The 24048-nt window shown below is 43.7% G+C and overlaps 1 protein-coding gene across 1 annotated transcript; it reads left to right on the forward strand.

Moving 5' to 3' along the window:
• The first annotated feature begins 547 nt into the window (after nucleotides 1-547).
• Nucleotides 548-23598, forward strand: lrrc74b (leucine rich repeat containing 74B). Its single transcript, XM_061909587.1, has 8 exons — nucleotides 548-739; nucleotides 8529-8661; nucleotides 11359-11565; nucleotides 18388-18497; nucleotides 18562-18677; nucleotides 18772-18850; nucleotides 21367-21462; nucleotides 21540-23598. The coding sequence occupies exons 1-8, from the start codon at nucleotides 548-550 to the stop codon at nucleotides 21654-21656; spliced, it is 1050 nt and encodes a 349-aa protein (XP_061765571.1). The 3' UTR covers nucleotides 21657-23598.
• The last annotated feature ends 450 nt before the right edge of the window (nucleotides 23599-24048 follow it).

Raw genomic sequence — 24048 nt, forward strand, 5'->3', positions numbered from 1 at the left:
TCACAACTCATGTTTTGCATCTCATGTCCCACGTCAAATGTTTCATACCTCATATATTCCGCTTCATATCTTGTGATTCATGTCTCATCTGTTGTTTTATATCTCATGTCATAGTTTATCATTCCAGATATCAAACATGTCTAGTTATGTCTCACGTCTTCTATCATGTCTCACAACTCGTGTTTTGCTTCTCATGTCCCACTTCAAATGTCTCATACCTCATTTGTGCTTCATGTTTTGTCTCCTTTCAGTTTCTCATGTCATGCTACACGTGCCTAGCCTTGTCTCATGTCCCACAACTCATGTTTTGCACCTCATGTCCAACGTTTCATACCTCATTTGTGCTTCACGCCTTGTGATTCATGTCTCATGTATTGCTGTATGTCTCATGTCATAGTATCTCATGCCAGAAGTCAAACATGTCTTGTCACATCTCATATCTTCTATTATGTCTCACAACTCATGTTTTGCTTCTCATGTCCCACTTAAAATGTCTCATACTTATTTTGTGCTTCATGTTTTGTCTCCTTTCAGTTTCTCAAGAGACATGTGTCTCATGTCTCATATCTCCTATCTCATGTCTCATTTTGTGGTAGACGAGAAGGCGTCTTCGGAGTGGTCCTGGCGGACGCACTACACGGAGGCGTGCAAGCGCTTCAAGGTGGTCCCGGTCTCCTATGTCGTGCAGCACTTGCAGGAAGACCACTTGTCCTTGGCGCACCGCGGACTTGGACCACAGGTCGGTTACTGCAATGGTCTCAGGACCAGCTTAAAAGTGCTAGAGTCGACGTATTTCAGGGTTCTTTTGGTGAATTCCCCACATGAGCCGTTGCCCGGATCATTTTTTGTTTAGTTAAGCACCCCCTTAGTTCTGTTTCAGCACCAGTGGGTTTGTGTTTTCTTGGCTGCCATGGGTGCTGATTATTTTCCACTGCTTTTGATTAATGTTTGGGACACTCACCTGCACCCGGGCACTACTAAGGGAGCTTTTTATTCCTGCTTTTCGCCACACTCAGTCCTGGCTGTCTTGTTTGCTCTTTAGTTCAATGCCACGTTTTACCGTTAGCTATTTCCTTAGCTTCCCATGCAATCGGCACGCTTTTCTGTATTTTGCCCGATTTATCAATCAATCAATCAATGTTTACTTATATAGCCCTAAATCACTAGTGTCTCAAAGGGCTGCACAAACCACCACGACATCCTCGGTAGGCCCACATAAGGGCAAGGAAAACTCACACCCAGTGGGACATCGGTGACAATAATGACCCAATGGGACGTCGGTGACAATAATGACTATGAGAACCTTAGAGAGGAGGAAAGCAATGGATGTCGAGCGGGTCTAACATGATACTGTGAAAGTTCAATCCACAATGGATCCAACATAGTCGCGAGAGTCCAGTCCAAAGCGGATCCAACACAGCAGCGAGAGTCCCGTTCACAGCGGAGCCAGCAGGAAACCATCCCAAGCGGAGGCGGATCAGCAGCGCAGAGATGTCCCCAGCCGATACACAGGCAAGCAGTACATGGCCACCGGATCGGACCGGACCCCCTCCACAGGGGAGAGTGGGACATAGAAGAAAAAGAAAAGAAACAGCAGATCAACTGGTCTAAAAAGGGAGTCTATTTAAAGGCTAGAGTATACAAATGAGTTTTAAGGTGAGACTTAAATGCTTCTACTGAGGTGGCATCTCGAACTGTTACCGGGAGGGCATTCCAGAGTACTGGAGCCCGAACGGAAAACGCTCTATAGCCCGCCGACTTTTTTTGGGCTTTGGGAATCACTAACAAGCCGGAGTCCTTTGAACGCAGATTTCTTGCCGGGACATATGGTACAATACAATCGGCAAGATAGGATGGAGGTAGACCGTGTAGTATTTTATACGTAAGTAGTAAAACCTTAAAGTCACATCTTAAGTGCACAGGAAGCCAGTGCAGGTGAGCCAGTACAGGCGTAATGTGATCAAACTTTCTTGTTCTTGTCAAAAGTCTAGCAGCCGCATTTTGTACCAACTGTAATCTTTTAATGCTAGACATGGGGAGACCCGAAAATAATACGTTACAGTAGTCGAGGCGAGACGTAACAAACGCATGGATAATGATCTCAGCGTCTTTAGTGGACAGAATGGAGCGAATTTTAGCGATATTACGGAGATGAAAGAAGGCCGTTTTAGTAACGCTTTTAATGTGTGCCTCAAAGCAGAGAGTTGGGTCGAAGATAATACCCAGATTCTTTACCGTGTCGCCTTGTTTAATTGTTTGGTTGTCAAATGTTAGAGTTGTATTATTAAATAGAGTTCGGTGTCTAGCAGGACCGATAATCAGCATTTCCGTTTTTTTGGCGTTGAGTTGCAAAAAGTTAGCGGACATCCATTGTTTAATTTCATTAAGACACGCCTCCAGCTGACTACAATCCGGCGTGTTGGTCAGCTTTAGGGGCATGTAGAGTTGGGTGTCATCAGCATAACAGTGAAAGCTAACACCGTATTTGCGTATGATGTCACCTAGCGGCAGCATGTAGATGCTGAAGAGTGCAGGGCCAAGGACCGAACCCTGGGGAACTCCACACGTTACCTTAACGTAGTCCGAGGTCACATTGTTATGGGAGACACACTGCATCCTATCAGTAAGATAAGAGTTAAACCAAGACAGGGCTAAGTCTGACATACCAATTCGTGTTTTGATACGTTCTAATAAAATATTATGATCGACGGTATCGAAAGCAGCGCTAAGATCGAGGAGCCGCAACATAGATGACGCATCAGAATCCATCGTTAGCAATAGATCATTAGTCATTTTTGCGACGGCTGTCTCCGTGGAGTGATTTGCTCTGAAACCGGATTGAAAGGTTTCACATAGATTGTTAGACGCTAAGTGTTCATTTAACTGCTCCGCAACAATTTTTTCAAGGATTTTTGAAATAAAGGGAAGGTGAGACACCGGTCGGTAGTTTACCATGAGGTCAGGATCGAGGTTAGGTCTTTTAAGAAGAGGATGAATAACCGCTTTTTTGAATGCTAGGGGAACAGTGCCCGAGGAGAGTGATAAGTTTATGATATTTAGCACTGATGGACCTAATAATACAAAGAGCTCCTTGATCAGTTTCCCAGGAAGAGGGTCAAGTAAGCATGTTGTCTGTTTTATTCCATTTACACGTTGTAACAATTCCTCTAATGTTATTTCCTCAAAACGAGAGAAACTATTTTGGAGGGCAGTATCCGCCGTATATACCATCGTATCAGTGTTAATAGAACCCTGTTGTAGCTGGGACGCATTGTCTTTAATCTCATTTCTAATGACTTCAATTTTCTTACTAAAGAATTGCATAAAGTCATCAGCTGAGTGGGTTGAGCTACTGGAAGGGGTCCCTTGTTGGGTTAGCGATGCTACCGTACTAAACAAAAATTTAGGATCGTTTTTATTACGGTGGATGAGATTTGGGTAATATTTAGCTTTAGCTGAGGTAAGCATGCGTTTATAAGTTATTAAACCATCACTCCATGCTTGATGGTGCACCTCAAGTTTAGTCGTGCGCCATTTGCGTTCCAGCTTTCTACATAATAATTTCTGAGCTCTAGTTTCTTCTGTAAACCACGGAGTGCGCTTTTTTGGAGCCTTTTTTAACTTTAGCGGTGCTATGTTATCAATGGTTTCGCGCAGGGTGTCGTTAAAGTTGTTAGTGAGGTTATCAATAGAGCCCACATACTTTGGGAATGGTGCCATAACCGAGGGCAGTAGGTCAGCAAGAGTTGTCGTTGTGGCCGTATTAATGTTGCGGCTGCTATAGCAGTTATTATTATTATTATTAGTTTGACGAACATGCGTCTGAACCTCAAATTTTATAAGGTAATGGTCGGACAATACTTTAGTATACGGGAGTATCGTAACTTTGGAGACGGTGATACCCCTGACAAGCACTAGGTCTATCGTATTACCGTTGCGATGCGTGGGTTCATTTATTATTTGTGTGAGACCACAGCTATCAATTACAGTCTGGAGCGCTACGCACGGTGGGTCCGATGGGGTATTCATATGGATATTAAAGTCCCCCATTATGATTATATTATCGGCGTGTGTCACTAGATCAGCAACGAACTCTGAGAATTCATTGATAAAGTCCGAATAGGGCCCTGGGGGGCGGTAGATAACAGCCAGGTGTAGAGGCAGCGGTGTGACAGACTTCATAGTAAGCACCTCAAACGATTTATATTTATTATTTATGTTAGGACTAAGGTTAAAGTTTTCGTTGTATATTAGTGCGACCCCCCCACCCCTTTTAAGCGGACGGGCAATATGCGCATGTGTAAAGTTAGGAGGACATGCCTCATTTAGCGCAAAAAAGTCGTTTGGTTTAAGCCAGGTTTCGCTTAGACCGATGACGTTAAGATTGTTGTCTCTGATAATATCATTAACTAATAACGTTTTGGGAGACAATGATCTTATGTTTAAAAAACCTATATTATAGGTAGTCGGCTGTTTTAGGGAGTTTTTGATCAAATTATCCGTAGTAGCAATATTAATAATGTTGTGTTTATTATGCCCAGTGCATTTAGTATAGTTACGACCATATCTAGGAATTGATACGACAGGAATTTTCCGATTGTTTGTTTGTTGCTTTGATAAGCTGCACGCATCATAGTTAGCCACCTCAGTAACGGGGATTTTCCGATTGTTTGTTTGTTGCTTTGATAAACTGCACGCATCATAGTTTGCCACCTCAGTAAGACACATGTCCAACTCTGAAACACTCAAAGCAGAAAAAACGTGTTCTAATTTAACTGACTCCTTACCCAGACCTGTAGTCTCGCATTTTCCATTTAAATCTGGCTGCAGGATGGAGGGAAGTGGTGTTCTGTGGGGATTAGCCTTCTGCTTTGTTTTTAGCCCCGCTCGACATCCGCGTTTCCGATCACACTGCTGGCGTCTGCTCCGTAGACGGCCCCCGCTGCTACTAGACTCCCCTGCTTCACAGGCCGCTGGATGTAGCCACCGACGTATTCCCATGCTAGTTAGCATGTTTAGCACGCACGCGTCTATCAGTCCAAAACGGCCCGATATGTCCACATCCAGAAGTGTCTGGCGGTCGTACGTGATCACGGAGTGACCACGATGTGAGCCAGCCATAAAGTCTGTGGAATTGTCCGGTATTTCTGCCAAATGTTTCATCTTTAGCAGGAGCTCCGCGAGGACGCAGCCCGTCCGGGCACCGCCATCTTCAATCATATTTATGAAGATTTATGAAAAAGTATATATATATCTTACCTGAACCTTGCCTCCAGAGTTCCATCTGCATCTTGGGGAAACGATCCACGCATTAACATGCCAAACGGTCTTTCCGTATTCTAGTTAGCTTGTTAGCGTCGTGTTTGTTGACGTGAGGAAGCATTTGCTTATTTTTCCCGCTTTAAAATGCTGAATGAAAACTAGAAGTGGGTGTTATTCGACCTGAGTGCAGACTTAGTGGCTCATTAATTCCAAGTCACATCCCCGCCAGGAGGAGAGAACGTGTTTTGTTTAATTAAAAAAAACCTTAGTTCTGTTTCAGCACCAGTGGGTTTGTGTTTTCTTGGCTGCCATGGGTGCTGAATATTTTCAACTGCCTCTGATTAATGTTTGGGACACTCACCTGCACCCGGGCACTAATAAGGGAGCTTTTTATTCCTGCTTTTCACCACACTCAGTCCTGGCTGTCTTGTTTTCTCTTTGGTTCAATGCTACGTTTTCCCGTTTGCTATTTACTTAGCTTCCCGTGCAATCGGCACGCTTTTCTGTATTTTACCCGATTTATGAAAACAATATATATATATCTTACCTGAACCCTGCCTCCAGAGTTCCATTTGCATCTTGGGGAAACGATCCACGCATTAACATGCCAAACGGTCTTTCCGTATTCTAGTTAGCTTGTTAGCGTCGCGTTTGTGTACGTGAGGAAGCATTTGCTTATTTTTCCTGCTTTAAAATGCTGAATGAGAACTAGAAGTGGGTGTTATTTGACCCGAGTGCAGACTTAGTGGCTCATTAAGTCCAAGTCACATCCCCGCCAGGAGGAGGGAACGTGTCAAAACCTCTCATTCCAGCAGATCATGAATGTCCATAACTTGACAGCCAGCTACATGCTAACTGCACGCTACCATCTGCTAGCCTCGAGTGGACGCTCGCTGACTGGAATTATGTTTGGTGCAGCAAGAGGAAGACATTACGTTGTTGTGGTTGTTGTTTAACTTCCTGTTTGGATTCAGACATGTCCAACCATAGACATCTTGTAAGTAGGCGCAGTATCGAGCGCTACTGCCTACTGGCGCTGACGAGACGCTGGGCCGCCATCTTGGAGTGGTGATCCGCTCCACTCAGTGCATATCATTTGGCAGGAGCAATGAACTGTCAGCGCATTTAATTCATCTTACCTCACTGAATACAACTCATTAGGGACCGAATGTCCCTTTGGGACGGAGGACCCTATTATATTTCTAAGGTTTTAATATTATTATTATTATTATTATACCGCCGCCTCTGTGAGCTGTTCTTGACCTCCTTAACATGCTTCAAAACTCACCAAATTTAACACACACATCAGGACTGGCGAAAAAATGTCGATCCAATCAAAAAACCAAAACCCAAAACTCTAAATTGCGCTATAGCGCCCCCTAGGAAAAAACACAGACAAAACTGCTTTTAACTTCCGCTAGGAATGTCGTAGAGACATGAAACAAAAACCTCTATGTAGATCTGACTTAGACCTAGATTTCATACACTAATCTCCTTCAGCAAAAATCAACAAGAAGTTAGCAAAAACCCCTTCAAAACAAAAGTTTCCTTAAAAACCTAATTTTTGCCTCTTTGAGCTGTAATTTAACCCCGTCAAAATGCTTCAAAACTCACTAGTGAAAATTGCGATGTAATAAAAAAAAAACCCCAAAACTCCAAATTGCGCTCTAGGGCCCCTGAGGAAAAAAACACTGACAAAACTGCTCTTGGGAAGAAAACAGACAAAACTGCTTTTAACTTCCGGTAGGAATGTCGTAGAGACATGAAACAAAAACCTCTGTGTAGGTTTCACTTGGATCTACATTTCATTAATTGACATCCTTCAGCAAAAATCAACAAGAAGTTGGCATCCACTCCTTCAAAACAAAAGTTTTGTAAAAACCTGTCATCTTTTTTCAAACATTATCTCCTCTGAGTGCGTTTGTTGTGTCTGCTTCAAACTCACACAGGACAGAGATTGAACCCTTCTGATAAAAATTTGCCCAAAGAGTTTTTCTAACTGCTCCGGTTTTGATTTTACAAGCCTTCAAAGAACAGCTGCGCTGATGCTGCTGCACTGCTACCGTCTCAAGATGGCTGCTTAAAAGCAGGGAGCACCAGCGTGACCACACAATGCAGAGAAGGTAGGTACTGTGCGGGTAAAGATATGTTGACTTGGTGAAAGAAGGAGGCACCAGTTTGACTGCAGAATACAGAGAGGGTAGGTAATATGCAGGTAAAGATATGTTGTCTGGGTGATGGCAGGAAGCACCAGCGTGTATGGGTGAAAGAAAGAAGCACCAGTGTGACCCCAGGATGCAGGGAAGGTAGGTAACGTGCAGGTAAAGATATGTTGAATGGATAAAGGCAGGAAACTCCAGCAAAAGTCGGTCTTGTCCATTGCTGCTTCTAGCTTTTAATTTTCTCCTTTTTTTTGTCATACGTGTAGCTACGATAAGGACACATGTTTTATTATTCATAGTTTGCTGAACAGTAATGGTACATGGGTTGTACTTGTATAGCGCTTTTCTACCTTCAAGGTACTCAAAGCACTTTGACACTACTTCCACATTTACCCATTCACACACACATTCACACACTGATGGAGGGAGCTGCCATGCAAGGCGCTAACCAGCACCCATCAGGAGCAAGGGTGAAGTGTCTTGCTCAGGACACATGGATAATGGAATATTCTATAAATGACCAGACGTCCGAGATCAAAATTAAGATCATAATCCCAGAGAAGGGAGAAAAAAACGGTCAGCTATTTTTAAGTTAAAAAAAATTGTATTATTAGGTTATATCAGGGGTCTCAGACACGCGGCCCGTGGGCCAATTGCGGCTGGTGAGAGGAAAGTTTGGCCTTTTCTGCTTAGGCTGCTGTCCCCGTGACCCGACCTCGGACAAGGGGAGGAAAATGGATGGACGGATGGATGTCATTAACTAGTGTCGTGGACAGCGTACCTAATGTTTAGTCCCGTGTGTGCGCGGGCAGACTTGTCTCTTGGCAAGTCCTGTCCTTGGAGACGCTGTCCTGTGATGAATCAGGTTTTGGACGTGTGCAGCTGTCACTCATGCTGCTGTGTTAAAAAAAAAAAAGTTGTCCAATCTTCTTCTCCTTCGCCGTGCTCCTTTGTATTACAAAATATATTTTTCCCGTTGACTCTGTGACCTGCTACGCCTGCACTATATGTCCCAAAAGGGGAAAAAAACAACAACAAATGGTCTCGTTCCGTTCTTATCATTACACCAAAGAAGGACACTGACGATGCTGATGATGTTTGTAGGGCGCCAAAGCGCTGGCGGTCGCCCTGGCAACCAACACTTCAATCCTCAGCCTCAACCTGCAAGATAATGGCTTGGAGGGAACGGGAGGAGCGGCCGTCGCCGACGTGCTGAAGGAGAATTGTCACATTACAGGTGCTCGTCTCCATCACACACACACACACACACACACACACACACACACACACACACACACACACACACACACACACACACACACACTGTTGTGGTAAATGTCAGTCTCCACATTAAAATACAGGCAAAATGTCCACAAGTATTTGGACAGACAAAGGAGAGTTTTCCATGAATTTTGTCCAAATACTTTTGTGCCTAAAAAAACATCATTACTTCAATGTTCTCATGTGTCTCATGCCGTATGTCTCTAGTCTTACGTCTCATATATTAAATGTCTTACATCTCGTGCCTTGTGTCCCACTGTCTTAGCTCTTGTTTTTGTTTTAATCCAATGTCTCAAGTCTTAAATGTTCTCATCTGTCTCATGTCTTTTGTCTCACGCCGTATGTCTCGTCTTACGTCTCATACCTTAAATGTCTTACATCTCGTGCCTTGTGTCCCACTATCTTAGCTCTTGTTTTTGTTTTAATCTAATGCCTCAAGTCTTAAGTGTTCTCATCTGTCTTATGTCTTTTGTCTCATGCCGTATGTCTTGTCTTACGTCTCATATCTTAAATGTCTTACATCTCATGTCTCATTGTCTTAGCTCTTGTTTTTTTTAATCTCATGTCTCATGCTTCATGTTTCAAGTCTCGTGTCTCATGTCTCTTGCTTCATGTTTCAAGTTTCGTGTCTCATGTCTCATCTCATGTGTGTTTTGTCTCAAGTCTTAAATGTTCTCATCTGTCTCATGTCTTTTGTCTCATTCCGTATGGCTCATATTTGTCCCATGCTACATGTTTTATATCGCCCCCTTGTATATCATGTCTTAAATATCATGTTTTACATCAGGCCTCGTGTCCCATGTCTTTTAAGTGTCATGACTCATGGTTTATATTTTAAGTCTCGTGTCTCATGTCTCATCTCATGAGTGTATTTTGTCTCAAATCTTGTGTCTAGGGTCTCATATCTTACATCTCAAACCTCATTTCGCGTGTCACATACGTGTCCCATGCTACATGTCTTATATCGCCCCCAAACTGTCTTGTGTCTCATGTCTTAAATATCATGTCTTACATCTCGGGCCTTGTGTCCCATGTCTTTTAAGTGTCACGACTTGTGCTTCATATTTCAAGTCCCGTGTCGTATGTCTCATCTTGTGGGTTTAGTCTTTTTTTCTCAAGTCTTGTGTGTAGGGTCTCATAGCTTACATCTCAGACCTCATGTCACGTGTCACATATTTGTTCCATGCTACATGTCTTATATCGCCAATGTACTGTCTTGTGTCTCATGTCTTACATCTCAGGCCACTTGTCTCATGTCTTTTAAGTGTCATGACTCATGCGTCATACTTCAAGTCTCGTGTCCTATGTCTCATCGGTGTAGTCTTTTTTTCTCAAGTCTTGTGTCCAGGGTCTCATTTCTTACATCTCAGAACTCATGTCACGTGTCACATATTTGTCCCATGCTAGATGTCTTATATCGCCCCTGTATATCATGCCTCGTGTCCCATGTCTTATGCCGTGTGTCTCTTGTCTTATGTTTGCCGTCTCATATCTCACATCTCAGACCTCATGTCTCGCGTATCATATTAGTCCCATGCCTATATGGCTTGCGTCTTGTCTCATATCTTAAATATCACATCTCGGGCCTTGTGTCTCATCTCATGTACTTTTTGTCATGTCTCATGCTACATATTTCAACTCTTGTGTCTTATGTCTCATATCTCGTATGTGCAGTCTTTTGTCCCATGCCATATGTTGTATGTCTCATTTGTCTTATATCTCATATTTCACATCTCAGACCATGTCTCATATTTGTCCCATGCCTCGTGTCTAATGTTTATTGTTGTCTTGTGTCTCATATCTTAAATCTTATGTCTCACGTATCATATTAGTCTCATGCCTATATGGCTTGCGTCTTATGTCTCATATCTTAAATATCACATCTCGGGCCTTGTCTCATCTCATGTACTTTTTGTCATGTCTCATGCTTCATATTTCAAGCCTCGTGTCTTATGTCTCATATCTTGTGTGTTATATGTCTAATTTGTCTTATATCTCATATCTCACATCTCAGACCTTATGTCCCATGCCTCGTGTCTAATGTTTATTGTTGTCTTGTGTCTCATATCTTAAAACTTATGTATTTTATATCATATTACATCCCTAAAAGCCCGTTTTTTTAGTATATAAAATCCCCTGAAGAGCAGAGAAACTGGACATAAATGATGGTATTTGCGAGGTAAACATTGAAGTCGGACATCACTGAAGGCCTAGGTGGGAATCGCACGGCCCGCCACTAGTTTTTGGCCTCTTTCTTATGCCTAGGGTTTTATATCTCACATCTCAGCCCTCATATTTCATATGAGTCCCATGTCTCCTGTCTAGTGTGTATTTATGTCTCATATCCTAATGTCTTTTGTAGCATGCTTTATTTATCGTGTCTCACACAAGTATTTAATGGTATGCCATTTGTCTCTCCATTGTCTTAGGTCTTTGTTTAAAATTTACCGCCTCATGTCTATTGCGTCGCGTCTCTTTGATGTAAAACGGAAGACTTGCGTCATAAGAAGTGATATCAAACAATAAATTTATGTAGTGTGACATTTGTATTTGGACAAAATCCCAGAAAGACTTTGCTGTCTCTACGCAAATACGTGTGGAGATGATTTCCTGTACGTGTCTCGATACTTACGTCCATGTCTGCCAATGCCAGAGGTGAACATGTCCGACAACCGTCTCGGGGACGGAGGCTGCCAGGCAGTGTCCTCCATGCTGAAGGAGAACAATAGCGTGCTTCATCTGGACCTGTCAGGCAATCGTCTTGGCGACCGGGCTGCGGATCACCTGAGCCCCGCCCTGCTCCGCAACGCCACCCTGCGGCGTCTGGACCTGAGCCACAATGCTCTGGGAGAGCCGGCAGGTATAGCGCCATTAAAATCACCAAAACATACAAAAACAGCAACGTGATAATGTCTTATAGAGAATCTTTGGGTAGTGTTTCTGCAGTCGGTCTTTAAAAACAAATTGTTTCTGTCCTATTGAGAATCTTTGAGTTGTGTTTTTTGCAGTAGGTCATTAAAAACAGCAACGTTTTCCTGTCTTATAGAGCAGTGGTCCCCAACCTTTTTGTATCCGCAGACCGGTCAAAGCTTAATAATTTGTCATGAAAAAGGTACGTTTTTGTCATTAAAAAGGGAGGTTTTTGTGGTTGGTGCACTAATTGTAAGTGTATATTTTGTTTTTTATATTGATTTGATAAAATAAAACATTTTTTATTTTTATTTATTTATTTGGCTTTATGGGCTTCACGGTGGCAGAGGGGTTAGTGCTTCTGCCGCACAATACGAAGGTCCTGCAGTCCTGGGTTCAAATCCAGGCTCGGGATCTTTCTGTGTGGAGTTTGCATGTTCTCCCCGTGAATGCGTGGGTTCCCTCCGGGTACTCCGGCTTCCTCCCACCTCCAAAGACATGCACCTGGGGATAGGTTGATTGGCAACACTAAATTGGCCCTAGTGTGTGAATGTGAGTGTGAATGTTATCTGTCTATCTGTGTTGGCCCTGCGATGAGGTGGCGACTTGTCCAGGGTGTACCCCGCCTTCCGCCCGATTGTAGCTGAGATAGGCGCCAGCGCCCCCCGCGATCCCAAAAGGGAATAAGCGGTTGAAAATGGATGGATGGATGTTGATTTAATAAAATAAAACATTTTTTATTTTTATTTTTTTATTTTTTTTTTTTATAAAAATGAAAAAAAAATTATTCTGCGGCCCGGTACCAATCGGGCCACGGCCCGGTCCCGGTTGGGGACCACTGTTATAGAGGATCTTTGAGCAGTGCTTTTGCAGTTGGTCCTTTAAAAATAGCAAAGTGCTCCTGTCTTAAAGAGGATCTTTGTGTAGTATTTTTGCAGTAGGCCTTTAAAAACAAATTGTTTCTGTCTTATAAAGGATCTTTGGGTAGTGTTTTTGCAGTAGGTCCTAAAAAACAGCAAAGTGTTCCTGTCTTATAGAGGATCTTTGAGTAGTGTTTTTGCAGTAGGTCATTAAAAACAGCAATGTGTTCCTGTCATATAGCGGATCTTTGAGAAGTGCTTTTGCAGTTGGTCCTAAAAAACAGCAAAGTGTTCCTGTCTTATAGAGGATCTGCGAGTAGTATTTTTGCAGTACGTCCTTAAAAACAGCAAAGTGTTCCTGTCTTATAGAGGATCTTTGAGTAGCGTTTTTGCAGTAGGTCTTTAAAAACAGCAAAGTTTTCCTGTCTCATAGAGGATATTTGAGTATTGTTTTTGCAGTAAGTCCTTAAAAATGACAAAGTGTTCCTGTCTTATAGAGGTTCTTTGAGTAGTGTTTTTGCAGTAGGTCCCATTCACACACACACATTCTCACACTGATGCCGGGAGCTGCCATGCAAGGCGCTCACCAGGACCCATCAGGAGCAAGGGTGAAGTGTCTTGCCCGAGGACACAACAGACGTGACTAGGATGGTAGAAGATGGGGATTGAACCAGTAACCCTCAGATTCCTGGCACACCTACTATACGAACTTCGCCACGCCGTCTTAAAGAGAATATTTGAGTAATATTGTTGCAGTAGGTCTTTAAAAACAAAGTGTTTCTGTCTTATAGAGGATCTTTGCGTAGTATTTTTGCAGTAGGTCCTTAAAAAGGAATAAGTGTTCCCGTCTCATAAAGGATCTGTGAGTAGTGTTTTGCAGTAGGTCCTAAAAAATAGCAACGTGTTCCTGTCTTTTAGAGGATCTTTGAGTTGTGTTTTTTGCAGTAGGTCATTAAAAACAGCAACGTCTCTTGTCTTATAAAGGATCTTTGAGTAGTGTTTTTGCAGTAGGTCATTAAAAACAGCAACGTTTTCCTGTCTTATAGAGGATTTTTGAGTAGCATTTTTGAAGTCGGTCTTTAAAAACAAAGTGTTTCTGTTTTGAAGAGGATCTTTGCGTAGTGTTTTTGCAGTAAGTCCTTAAAAACGACAAAGTGTTCCTGTCTTATTAAGGATCTGCGAGTAGTATTTTTGCAGTTGGTCCTAAAAAAACAGCAAAGTGTTCCTGTCTTATAGAGGATCTTTGAATAGCGTTTTTGCAGTAGGTCATTAAAAAAGGCAACGTGTTTCTGTCTTAAAAAGGATCTTTGCGTAGTGTTTTTGCAGTAAGTCCTTAAAAACGACAAAGTGTTCCTGGCTTATAGAAGTTCTTTGAGTAGTGTTTTTGCAGTAGGTCCTAAAAAACAGCAAAGTGTTCCTGTCTTATGGAGGTTCTGCTTGTAGTATTTTTGCAGTAGGTCCTTAAAAACAGCAACGTTTTCCTGTCTTATAGAGGATCTTTGAGTAGCATTTTTGCAGTCGGTCTTTAAAAACAAAGTGTTTCTGTCTTGAAGAGGATCTTTGCGTAGTGTTTTTACAGTAAGTCCTTAAAAACGACAAAGTGTTCCTGTCTTATTAAGGATCTGCCAGTAGTATTTTTGCAATTGGTCCTAAAAAAACAGCAACGTGTTCCTGTCTTATAGAGGATCTTTGAGTAGCGTTTTTGCAGTAGGTCATTAAAAACGGCAACGTGTTTCTGTCTTAAAGAGGATCTTTGCGTAGTGTTTTTGCAGTAAGTCCTTAAAAACGACAGTGTTCCTGTCTTAAAGAGGTTCTTTGAGTAGTGTTTTTGCAGTAGGTCCTAAAAAACAGCAAAGTGTTCCTGTCTTATAGAGGTTCTGGGTGTAGCATTTTTGCAGTAGGTCCTTAAAAACAGCAACGTTTTCCTGTTTTATATAGGATCTTTAAGTAGTCTTTTTGCAGTATGTCATTAAAAACGGCAACGTGTTACTGTCTTATAGAGGATCTATTAGCAGTTTTTTTGCAGTTTGTCGTATAAAATTAGCAAAGTGTTCCTGTCCTAAAGAGGATCGTTGAGTAGTGTTTTTTCAGTCGGCCCTTAAAAACAGCAGTGTTCCTGTTTTATAGAGTATCTTTGAGTAGTATTTTTGCAGTAGGTCCTAAAAAAGGACAAAGTGTTCCTGTCTTAGAAAGGATCTTTGAGTAGTGTTTTGCAGTTGGTCCTTTAAAATGACAAAGTGTTCCTGTCTTATAAACCATATTTGAGTAGTGTTTTTGCAGTAGGTCCTAAAAAATAGCAAAGTGTTCCTGTCTTATAGAGGATCTGTGAGTAGTGTTTTTGCAGTAGGTCAATTAAAACGGTAAAGTGTTCCTGTCTTATAGAGGATCTTTGAGTAGTGTTTTTGCAGTAGGTCCTTATAGAGGTTTCTTATTGTCCCATTGGGTTGAGTTTTTCCGTGCCCTGATGTGAGATCTGAGCCGAGGATGTCGTTGTGGCTTATGCAGCCCTTTGAGACACTTGTGATTGATTGATATTCAGTTGAATATGGGTTGCAAATCATTGTATTCCGTTTTTATTTACCATTTACACAACGCGCCAACTTCACTGTTTTTGGGGTTTGTAGTTTGCCAACTTGTCTGATGACCAGCAGCAGGTCCATTTAGCGTCACCATGACGAGGCGTCTCTGGTTTATTGGACGTTTTTTGGGGGATGATCGAAGAGGCGACAGCCTGCGTCCATATTTGGGCGGCGGCAGCAGACTGTGGCATTCAAAGGTCAAGAACATTGTCTCTCATTAAAAATCCTTTCAGTTATCATGCTTATGAGCTCTTTGACGGGACGGCGGTGGAGGGAACGCACACCGGGATGTACCGCGTTGGATATTGCTTGTTGTAAGGGTGTGTGTGTGTGTGTGTGCGTATGTGCAGGTGTGTGTGTGTGTGTGTGTGTGTGTGTGTGTGTGTGTGTGTGTGTGTGTGTGTGTGTGCGTGTGTGCGTGTGTGTGTGTGTGTGTGCGTGCGTGCGTGCGTGCGTGCGTGTGTGCGTTTGTGTGTATGTGTGACGGGGGCGTACGCTGGGCCGTATTTCATCCGTGCATGTTTGATTGTGCTGAAATGTCATCCCGGCACATTTACAGGTCTTCAATGCAGAGGACTCAAACGCGCGCATCCTTCTTTATTGCTTTTCCGACAAAGCCTCGAAGTTTTCTTTCCTCCGGACGATGATGAACTTCATGAACGCTGTCAGTTACTCTGAGGTCTTTGATGTTGGCGATAACACCTATTTTTCTTAATTGCGGGCTCCAAATTGTCTTTGATGTTTTGATGTATACTACATCATGCCGAATAATAATCTTGTGATATTTACAAACGTGGACGGTAGGTTTGCGAAATACTCCCAAATATTATTTTGCACAAATTCTTTGAAATGGCTACCAACAGGGTGAACATCGCCTCAACGGATCGAACTAACGCATTTTTGCAAAGATCAAACCGACTTTGGCACATCAAAGACTAAATACATTCAAAGAACTTAACACGTTTTCTTTGGAAACTTCAAAGACTGTTTAGACTTCAAAGAATCTGACATTGTTTTCCAAAAATCAAACCTATGAGATCTCAGCTTTTTGCGATAGCATTTCTTCAGGTCCAATTATGATTTTTTCTGCTCATATACATCAGACTTAGAATCAGAAATACTTTATTAATCCCCAAGATTTTCAGCACAACAGCAGACAAACATTACTGCAGGCTTTTGACAAGAACAAGAAAGTTTAATAAAAGTATGCCTATACTGTATCTACCTTTTAAATATATATATATATACATATATATATATATATATATATATATATATATATATATATATATATACACACACACACCGTATTTCCTTCAACATCCGCCGGGGCGTTTATTAATTTAAAACCTCTTCTCATTCCTGCGCCTATTCAAGGCATGCGGTAATAGTAAGCAGGCACTAATATCTTTAAAACCTCTTTTCACCTCTGCGCTTACCAATGGCATGCAGTATAAAATTGAGTGTGATGTGAGGATATCACCACGAAAGGCACATTTAATAAAAATAACTGTTATTGCGGTTATTATTTTCAGCACTGTAGGCTTGGAATAACCTTCACTTGACGCATGCATTTCGTTGCTTCTATGGTCACACGGACGAGATTGGAAGGCATACTGGGTGATACAAGTTACACTGAAGGTTGTGATATAAAAAAGTTTAACACTCTTACTAATATGTGCCACACTGTGAACCCACACCAAAAAAGAATAACAAACACATTTCGGGAGAACATCGGCTCTGTAACACATTATAAACGCAACATAACAATTACCCAGTATGCAATGCATCCATGACTCTTACTGCTTATATTATACACCCCGCTAGGACCAAAACCCTGCCCACCTCAACCGACACATGGGGGGAGGGGGGGGGGGGGGGGGATTTGGGGGGGGGGGGGGGGGGGCAGGCACAGGTCCGGTGGCCACTGATTAAGTGCTGGCTGTCCAGAGCTGGGACCCGGGGTGGTTTGGGCATCAGTTGGGAACATCTCTGCACTGCTGACCCGTCTCCGCTCGGGATGGTCTCCTGTTAACCCCACCATGGACTGGACTCTCACTAATATGTTAGATCCACTATGGACTGGACTCGCACACTATTATGTTAGATCCACTATGGACTGGACTCTCTCCATTATGTTTGATCCACTATGGACTGGACTTTCACAATATTATGCTAAACCCATTTGACGTCCATTGCATCCGATCTCCCCATTTCTCATAGTCATTCACATTGACATCCCACTGGGTTGTGAGTTTTTCCTTGCCCTTATGTGGGATCTGAACAAGGATGTTGTTGAGGCTTTGCCGCCCTTTGAGACACTTGTGATTTAGAACTATATAAATAAACATTGATTGGTTGTTTGATGTGATTGAGTGAGGGAAGAGTGTATGGTGAGATCAACAGGCTGATTGGTGTGGTGTCTTAAGTAATGCGGACGCTGTTTCTATCTGTTGTGGTGAAGAAGGAGCTGAGCCGGAAGGCAAAGCTCTCAATTTACCAGTCGATCTACGTTCCCATCCTCACCTATGGTCATGAGCTTTGGGTCATGACCGAAAGGACAAGATCTCGGGTACAAGCGGCCCAAGTGAACTTCCTCCGCCAGGTGGCGGGTCTCTCCCTTAGAGATAGGAGGAGAAGCTCTGTCATCCGGGAAGAGCTTAAAGTAAAGCCGCTGCTCCTCCACATGGAGAGGAGCTGGATGAGGTGGTTCGGGCATCTGGCCAGGATGCCCCCCGAACGCCTCCCAAAGGAGGTGTTTCGGGCACGTCTGACCGGTAGGAGGCCACGGTAAAGACCTAGGACACGTTGGGAAGACTATGTCTCCCGGCTGGCCTGGGAACACCTCGGGATCCCCCGGGAAGAGCTGGACAAAGTGGCTAGGGAGAGGAAAGTCTGGGCTTCCCTGCTTAGGCTGCTGCCCCCGCGACACGACGTGGGCTAAGCGGAAGAAGACGGATGGATGAATAGTGTTCATCAGTCAACTCATTGGTGTTAATTTTCAATCTATCAAGATAAAAAAAATGATATCAAAATCAGATTACAGGATGTTATTTATGTAGTTTGATCATTTTCCTCGACTGATGTATTAACATCATGTGGTTTATTTTGTACATATGTAGCATCCACAAAGATACAAAGACTTGCTATTGCGACATCCAGTGGACACATTTAGAACAGCCGTTTCTTTCATTAAAATATATCAGGTACATTTTTATACCGTGTCCGCGGGCCTGATCTGGCCCTGGGACCGTACGTTTGACACCCATGGCGGCCAAAAATTGTCGTTGACATTTACGATGTTTGCTTCGATTGTCCCCACAACCCTCCCAGGACTTACTCTGGGAGACGCTCTGTCTGAGAACACCGGCTTGCAATGGTTGAGTCTGGCCTGGAACAGCATCAGAGGAAGAGGAGCTGCCGTCTTGGCCAACGGGCTCGGGGTAACACGCGACGTCACAAAAAAAGCCAAACTACAAAGTGGGACACACACGCTTATCTTTTTAGGGAAACTTCTTCCTAAGAAGTGTGGATTTGTCTTATAATGGTTTTGGCAAGGAAGGAGCTCGGGCTTTAGGAAAAGCTCTTAAAGACAACAACGTCCTGGAGGAGCTAAACGCCAGGTAGGAGGCGACTTGTCTGCCGATGAATAAAATGATTTTGTTACTGTGGAAAAAGTCAACTGTGTGTGTGTGTGTGTGTGTGTGTGACAACAAGTAACAACAGAATTCCCCCTGAAGGAGCCGTCTACCTCGCCTGCGGCCTCAAAGTCAACAAGACCCTCCGATGCCTGAACGTACGTAAGAGAAATAAATGAACCCAATAAGAGGCCATTTAGACCCGATTGTATCAAACTGGTGGATTGACTGATTATTATTTGGTAGCCATTGCCCAGGATCTCGAGGAGATTGCCAAATGTTTAGCTGCGATAAGGTCAAAAATCGAATAGCAGGAAACCCAATTGTGTCACGTCTCAAATTAATAGGCTTGGTAAGGCCTTCCAGAATATGTAAACCCATCCATCCATCTTCTTCCGCTTATCCGAGGTCGGGTCGCGGGACCAGCAGCCTAAGCAGGGAAGCCCAGACTTCCCTCTCCCTAGCCACTTCTTCCCGGGGGATCCCGAGGGGTTCCCAGGCCAGCCGGGAGGCATAGTCTTCCCAACGTGTCCTGGGTCACCCCTATGGCCTCCTACCGGTTAAACGTGCCCTATACACCTCCCTAGGGAGGCGTTCTGGTGGCATCCTGAACCAGATGCCCGAGCCAATTCATCTGGCTCCTCTCGATATGGAGGAGCAGCGGCTTTACTTTGAGCTCCTCCCGGATGACAGCGCTTCTCACCCTATCTCTAAGGGAGAGCCCCGCCATTCGGCGGAGGAAACTCATTTCGGCCGCTTGCACCCGTGATTTTGTCTTTTCGGTCATGACCCAAAGCTCATGACCATAGGTGAGGATGGGAACGTAGATCGACCGGTAAATTAAGAGCTTTGCCTTCTGGCTCAGTTCCTTCTTCACCACAACGGATCGGTACAACGTCCGCATTACTGAAGACGCCGCACCGATCCGATTGCCGATCTCACCATCCATTCTTCCCTCACTCGTGAACAAGACTCCTAGGTACTTGAACTCCTCCACCTGGGGCAGGGTCTCCTCCCCAACCCGAAGATGGCACTCCACCCTTTTACGGGCGAGAACCATGGACTCGGACTTGGAGGTGCTGATTCTCATTCCGGTCGCTTCACACTCTGCTGCGAACCAAACCAGTGACAACTGAAGATCCCGGTCAGATGAGGCCATCAGGACCACATCATCTGGAAAAAGCAGAGACCTAATCCCGCGGCCACCAAACCGGAACCCCTCAACGCCTTGACTCCGCCTAGAAATTCTGTCTATAAAGGTTATGAACAAAATCGGTGACAAAGGACAGCCTTGGCAGAGTCCAACCCTCACCAGAAAAGTGTCCGACTTACTGCCGGCAATGCGGACCAAGCTCTGACACTGATCGTACATCGGCATATGTAAATATTTTGTCAATATACTGTACCTTAAAATAATGACGTGCTGGCCAGAAGGATAGGATAGGATAGGATAGGATAGGATAAGATAGAATAGGATAGGATAGGATAGGGTAGGATAGGTCTTTATTGTCATTGCACAAGTACAAGGAAACTTTGTTTTCAGCACAAACCGTTTCAAGATTAGACAAACAAACAGTGTACAGGGTTACGGAACGGGAACGCTGATGGGTCGCCAAAAGATGGGGAAAAAGGTCAAACGCTGGGGAAGGATGAGTAAAAAATTTAGACTGGGCTCCTAAGGGGGCCAAGTCTGGAGTGGGGAAAAAAGACATAGCACAACACATATACATATTACAACGTACATCTCGAGATATCAAGCAACAGAGGGGGAGGGAGTGGGGGGCCATGGTGGCAGGCCGCAGCTCTCAGGCGCTGCCAATCCTTCCATCACTCCTATGGGATTTGCGTCAAGTAATATAATTTAAGATTAATTTGATGTTTTATTATTTATTGTGTTTCTTGATTAAATTTACTAAGATTAATTTTATATATATATATATATATTTATATATATATTTTTTTTCATTACTACTCTGGTAATAAAAAAATAAAAAATATTTTGTATTACTACTCTGGTGGGTCTTGTTCACGAGTGAGGGAAAAGTGGATGGCGAGGTCGACAGGCGGATCGGTGCGGCGTGTTCAGTAATGCAGACGCTGTATCGATCTCTTGTGGTGAAGAAGGAGCTGAGCCGGAAGGCAACACTCTCAAATTACCGGTCGATCTACATTCCTATCCTCACCTATGGTCATGAGCTTTGGGTTATGACCGAAAGGACAAGATCACTGGCACAAGAGGCCGAAATGAGCTTCCTACGCCGGGTGGCGGGGCTCTCCTTTAGAGATAAGTGAGAAGCTCTGTCATCCGGGAGGACCTCAAAGTAAAGCCACTGCTCCTCCACATGGAGAGGAACCAGATGAGGTGGTTCGGGCATCTGGTCAGGATGCCACCCGATCGCCTCCAGAGGGACCGGTAGGAGGTCACGGGTAAGACCCAGGACACGTTGGGAAGACTATGTCTCCCGGCTGACCTGGGAACGCCTCAGGATCCCCCGGGAGGAGCTGGACCAATGACTGGTGAGAGGGAAGTCTGGGCTTCCTTGCTTAGGCTGCGGCCCCCGCGACCCGACCTCGGATAAGCGGAAGAAGATGGATGGATGGATGGATACTACTTTGGTTCTTGTTTTTTTGGACATATCAAAAATCAATGTATGCCTTGCGTATAATGTTGCAGCTGGGTCGGAACCCCATCCAGAGTGTCGGCTGTTACAGAATCCTCAAGTCCATCCAGGAGAACCCGGATCCAGCTGTGGAGGAACTGAACTTTTACGTAAGTTTTGCACACTTTGCCCAGGCAATGGTGGTTGTTGTCCTCCTCTAAACACGTGTTTGCCGCCGGCAATCAAGGACATTGCGGTGAACCAGGAGTTTGAAGACCTATTCAAGACTGTGAGAGACACGCACCCGGCGCTCACAGTCCACCATGGCGGCAAGATCGGCATGTTCGGGAACACGCAAGTTTGAAACACTGTCATTTCCTTTACAAAACCCAAAACCAGAGAAGTTGGCACGTTGTGTCATTCGTAAATTGCAAATCCTTTTCAACTCATATTCAATTGAATAGACCACAAAGACAAGATTTTTATTTTCGAACCAAGAAACTTATTTTTTTTTGCAAATAATCATTAATGTAGAATTTAATGGCAGCAACACATTGCAAAAAAGTTGGCACAGGGGCATTTTTACCACTGTGTTACATGGCCTTTCCTTTTAACAACACTCAGTAAACATTTGGGAACTGAGGAGACACATTTTGTAACCTTTTCAGGTGGAATTCTTTCCCATTCTTGTTTGATGTTGACGGAGATAGATATTTTCCTATAACCATATTTAAAAGTTATTTATTTTTTTTTGTCATATTTGAAATAGCTAGTGTTCCATCTTGTACTCTTTTTATCTTTTCTTTATCTCATGACCGATGGTACACTGTAGACTACCTTGAGCTTGGAATGCAGAAGTAGCAATACTTTTTTTTCTTATCTCTGTCTGTCTCCAGCTGAGGAAAACAATAGGCATGTGTATTCATTCTGGGGGGTGGGGGCGAGCTACTTAATGAAAAAAACAACACTTACGTAGGGGTTTTTCAGATCAACTTAGGCGACGTAAATTGAATGTGTTGTTTTTTAGGTTGGTCTCTCCAAAGCTTTGGAATAAATTGCAAAATACCTATTCTATCCTGGGTTATTATTTAAAATCAGCTTATGTGTCATCTAAAGAACTTGGGATTGACCAGCAACTTAAATTCCCTCGAAGGAACATCTGGTCCAGAACGCAACAATGTACAGCTTAAGTTGTTCAACATTTCGGGGTCTCCGTCATAGTGTTTTAGGCTTCATATCGTGCCACACATTTTCAATGGGAGACAGATCTGGACTACGGGCAGGCCTGTCTAGTACTTGCACTCTTTTACTACGAAGCCTCTCTCTTGTAACACATGCAGAATGTTGGCATTGTCTTGCTGAAATAAGCAGGGGCGTCCATGATAATAATGCTTGGATGGCAACATATGTTGCTCCAAAACCTGTGTGTACCTTTCAGCGTAATGGTGCCTTCACAGACGTGCAAGTTACCCATGCATTGGGCAATAATACGCCCCCATACCATCACACATGCTGCCTTTTCAACTCTGGGCCTATAACAATATTTTCCTCTTTGGTTCGGAGGACACGACGTCCACATTTCCCCAAAAACAATTTGAAATGTTGACTCTTTAGACCACAGAACACTTTTCCACTTTGCATCAGACCCATCTTAGACGGGCTCGGTCCCAGCGAAGCCGGGGGAGCTTCTGGGTGTTGTTGATAAATGGCTTTCTGCTTTGCATCGTGGAGTTTTAACTTGTAGCTACAAATGGTAGTTACTGACAGGGGTTTTTCTGAAGTGTTCTAGGTTCCAACTTCACTGGTTTTGGGGTTTTGTAGATGTTTCATACAAATGTGACTAAAAAACATGGTCTGTGCAGAATAATAAAGCTGGCCATAGCTTGACTCTGGAACAGATGAATTCCGTGATGTCCTAGTTCCATCCATCCATCCATGTTCTACCGCTTATTCTCTTCGGGGTGGTGGGGGGCGCTGGAGCCTATCTCAGCTGCATTCGGGCGGAAGGCGGGGTACACCCCAGACAAGTCACCACCTCATTGCAGGGCCAACACAGATAGACAGACAACATTCACATTCACATACTAGGGACTATTTAGTGTTGCCAATCAACCTATCCCCAGGTGCATGTCTTTGGAGGTGGGAGGAAGCCGGAGTACCCAGAGGGAACCCACGCAGTCACGGGGAGAATATGCAAACTCCACACAGAAAGATCCCGAGCCCGGGATTGAACCCAAGACTACTCAGGACCTTCGTATTGTGAGGCACATGCACTAACCCCTGTACCACCGTGCTGCCCTGCAATAAATCCCATTGTCTTTATTTATGTGTATTTACAAGTTAGAATATAATACAAAAAAAAAAAGACACGTGTTCTCGTCTTTCATTACAATTGTGAATTATAGGCAAATTCCAGAAAAAGTGCAGTTCCCCTTTAACCTCTTAAAAAGAAAACATGTACACATACTTGCCAACATTGAGACCTCCGAATTTGGGAGATGGGGTCGCGTGTGTTTGCAGGGGCGGGGTTGAGGTGCAGACAGCATACCCCTTCCCCTCCAAGCTGTCCTGGATGAAATTAAATTATTTTTTCCAGGAACCTGCAAGCTTACTTCTTCTTACTCGTCGTCGCTATGTCTCTTCTTCGTTCTTCTTATTCGTCTCCTTCTTGTGTGTGCAGTTGTGCACTGAGCTCCAAAAGCCATCCATGTTATTGTAGTGTTTCGGAAGAGTTAGTGCTGCAAGGGGTTCTGGGT

Source organism: Nerophis ophidion, linkage group LG01 (genome assembly GCF_033978795.1).
Source record: "Nerophis ophidion isolate RoL-2023_Sa linkage group LG01, RoL_Noph_v1.0, whole genome shotgun sequence".
Classification (NCBI taxonomy): domain Eukaryota; kingdom Metazoa; phylum Chordata; class Actinopteri; order Syngnathiformes; family Syngnathidae; genus Nerophis; species Nerophis ophidion.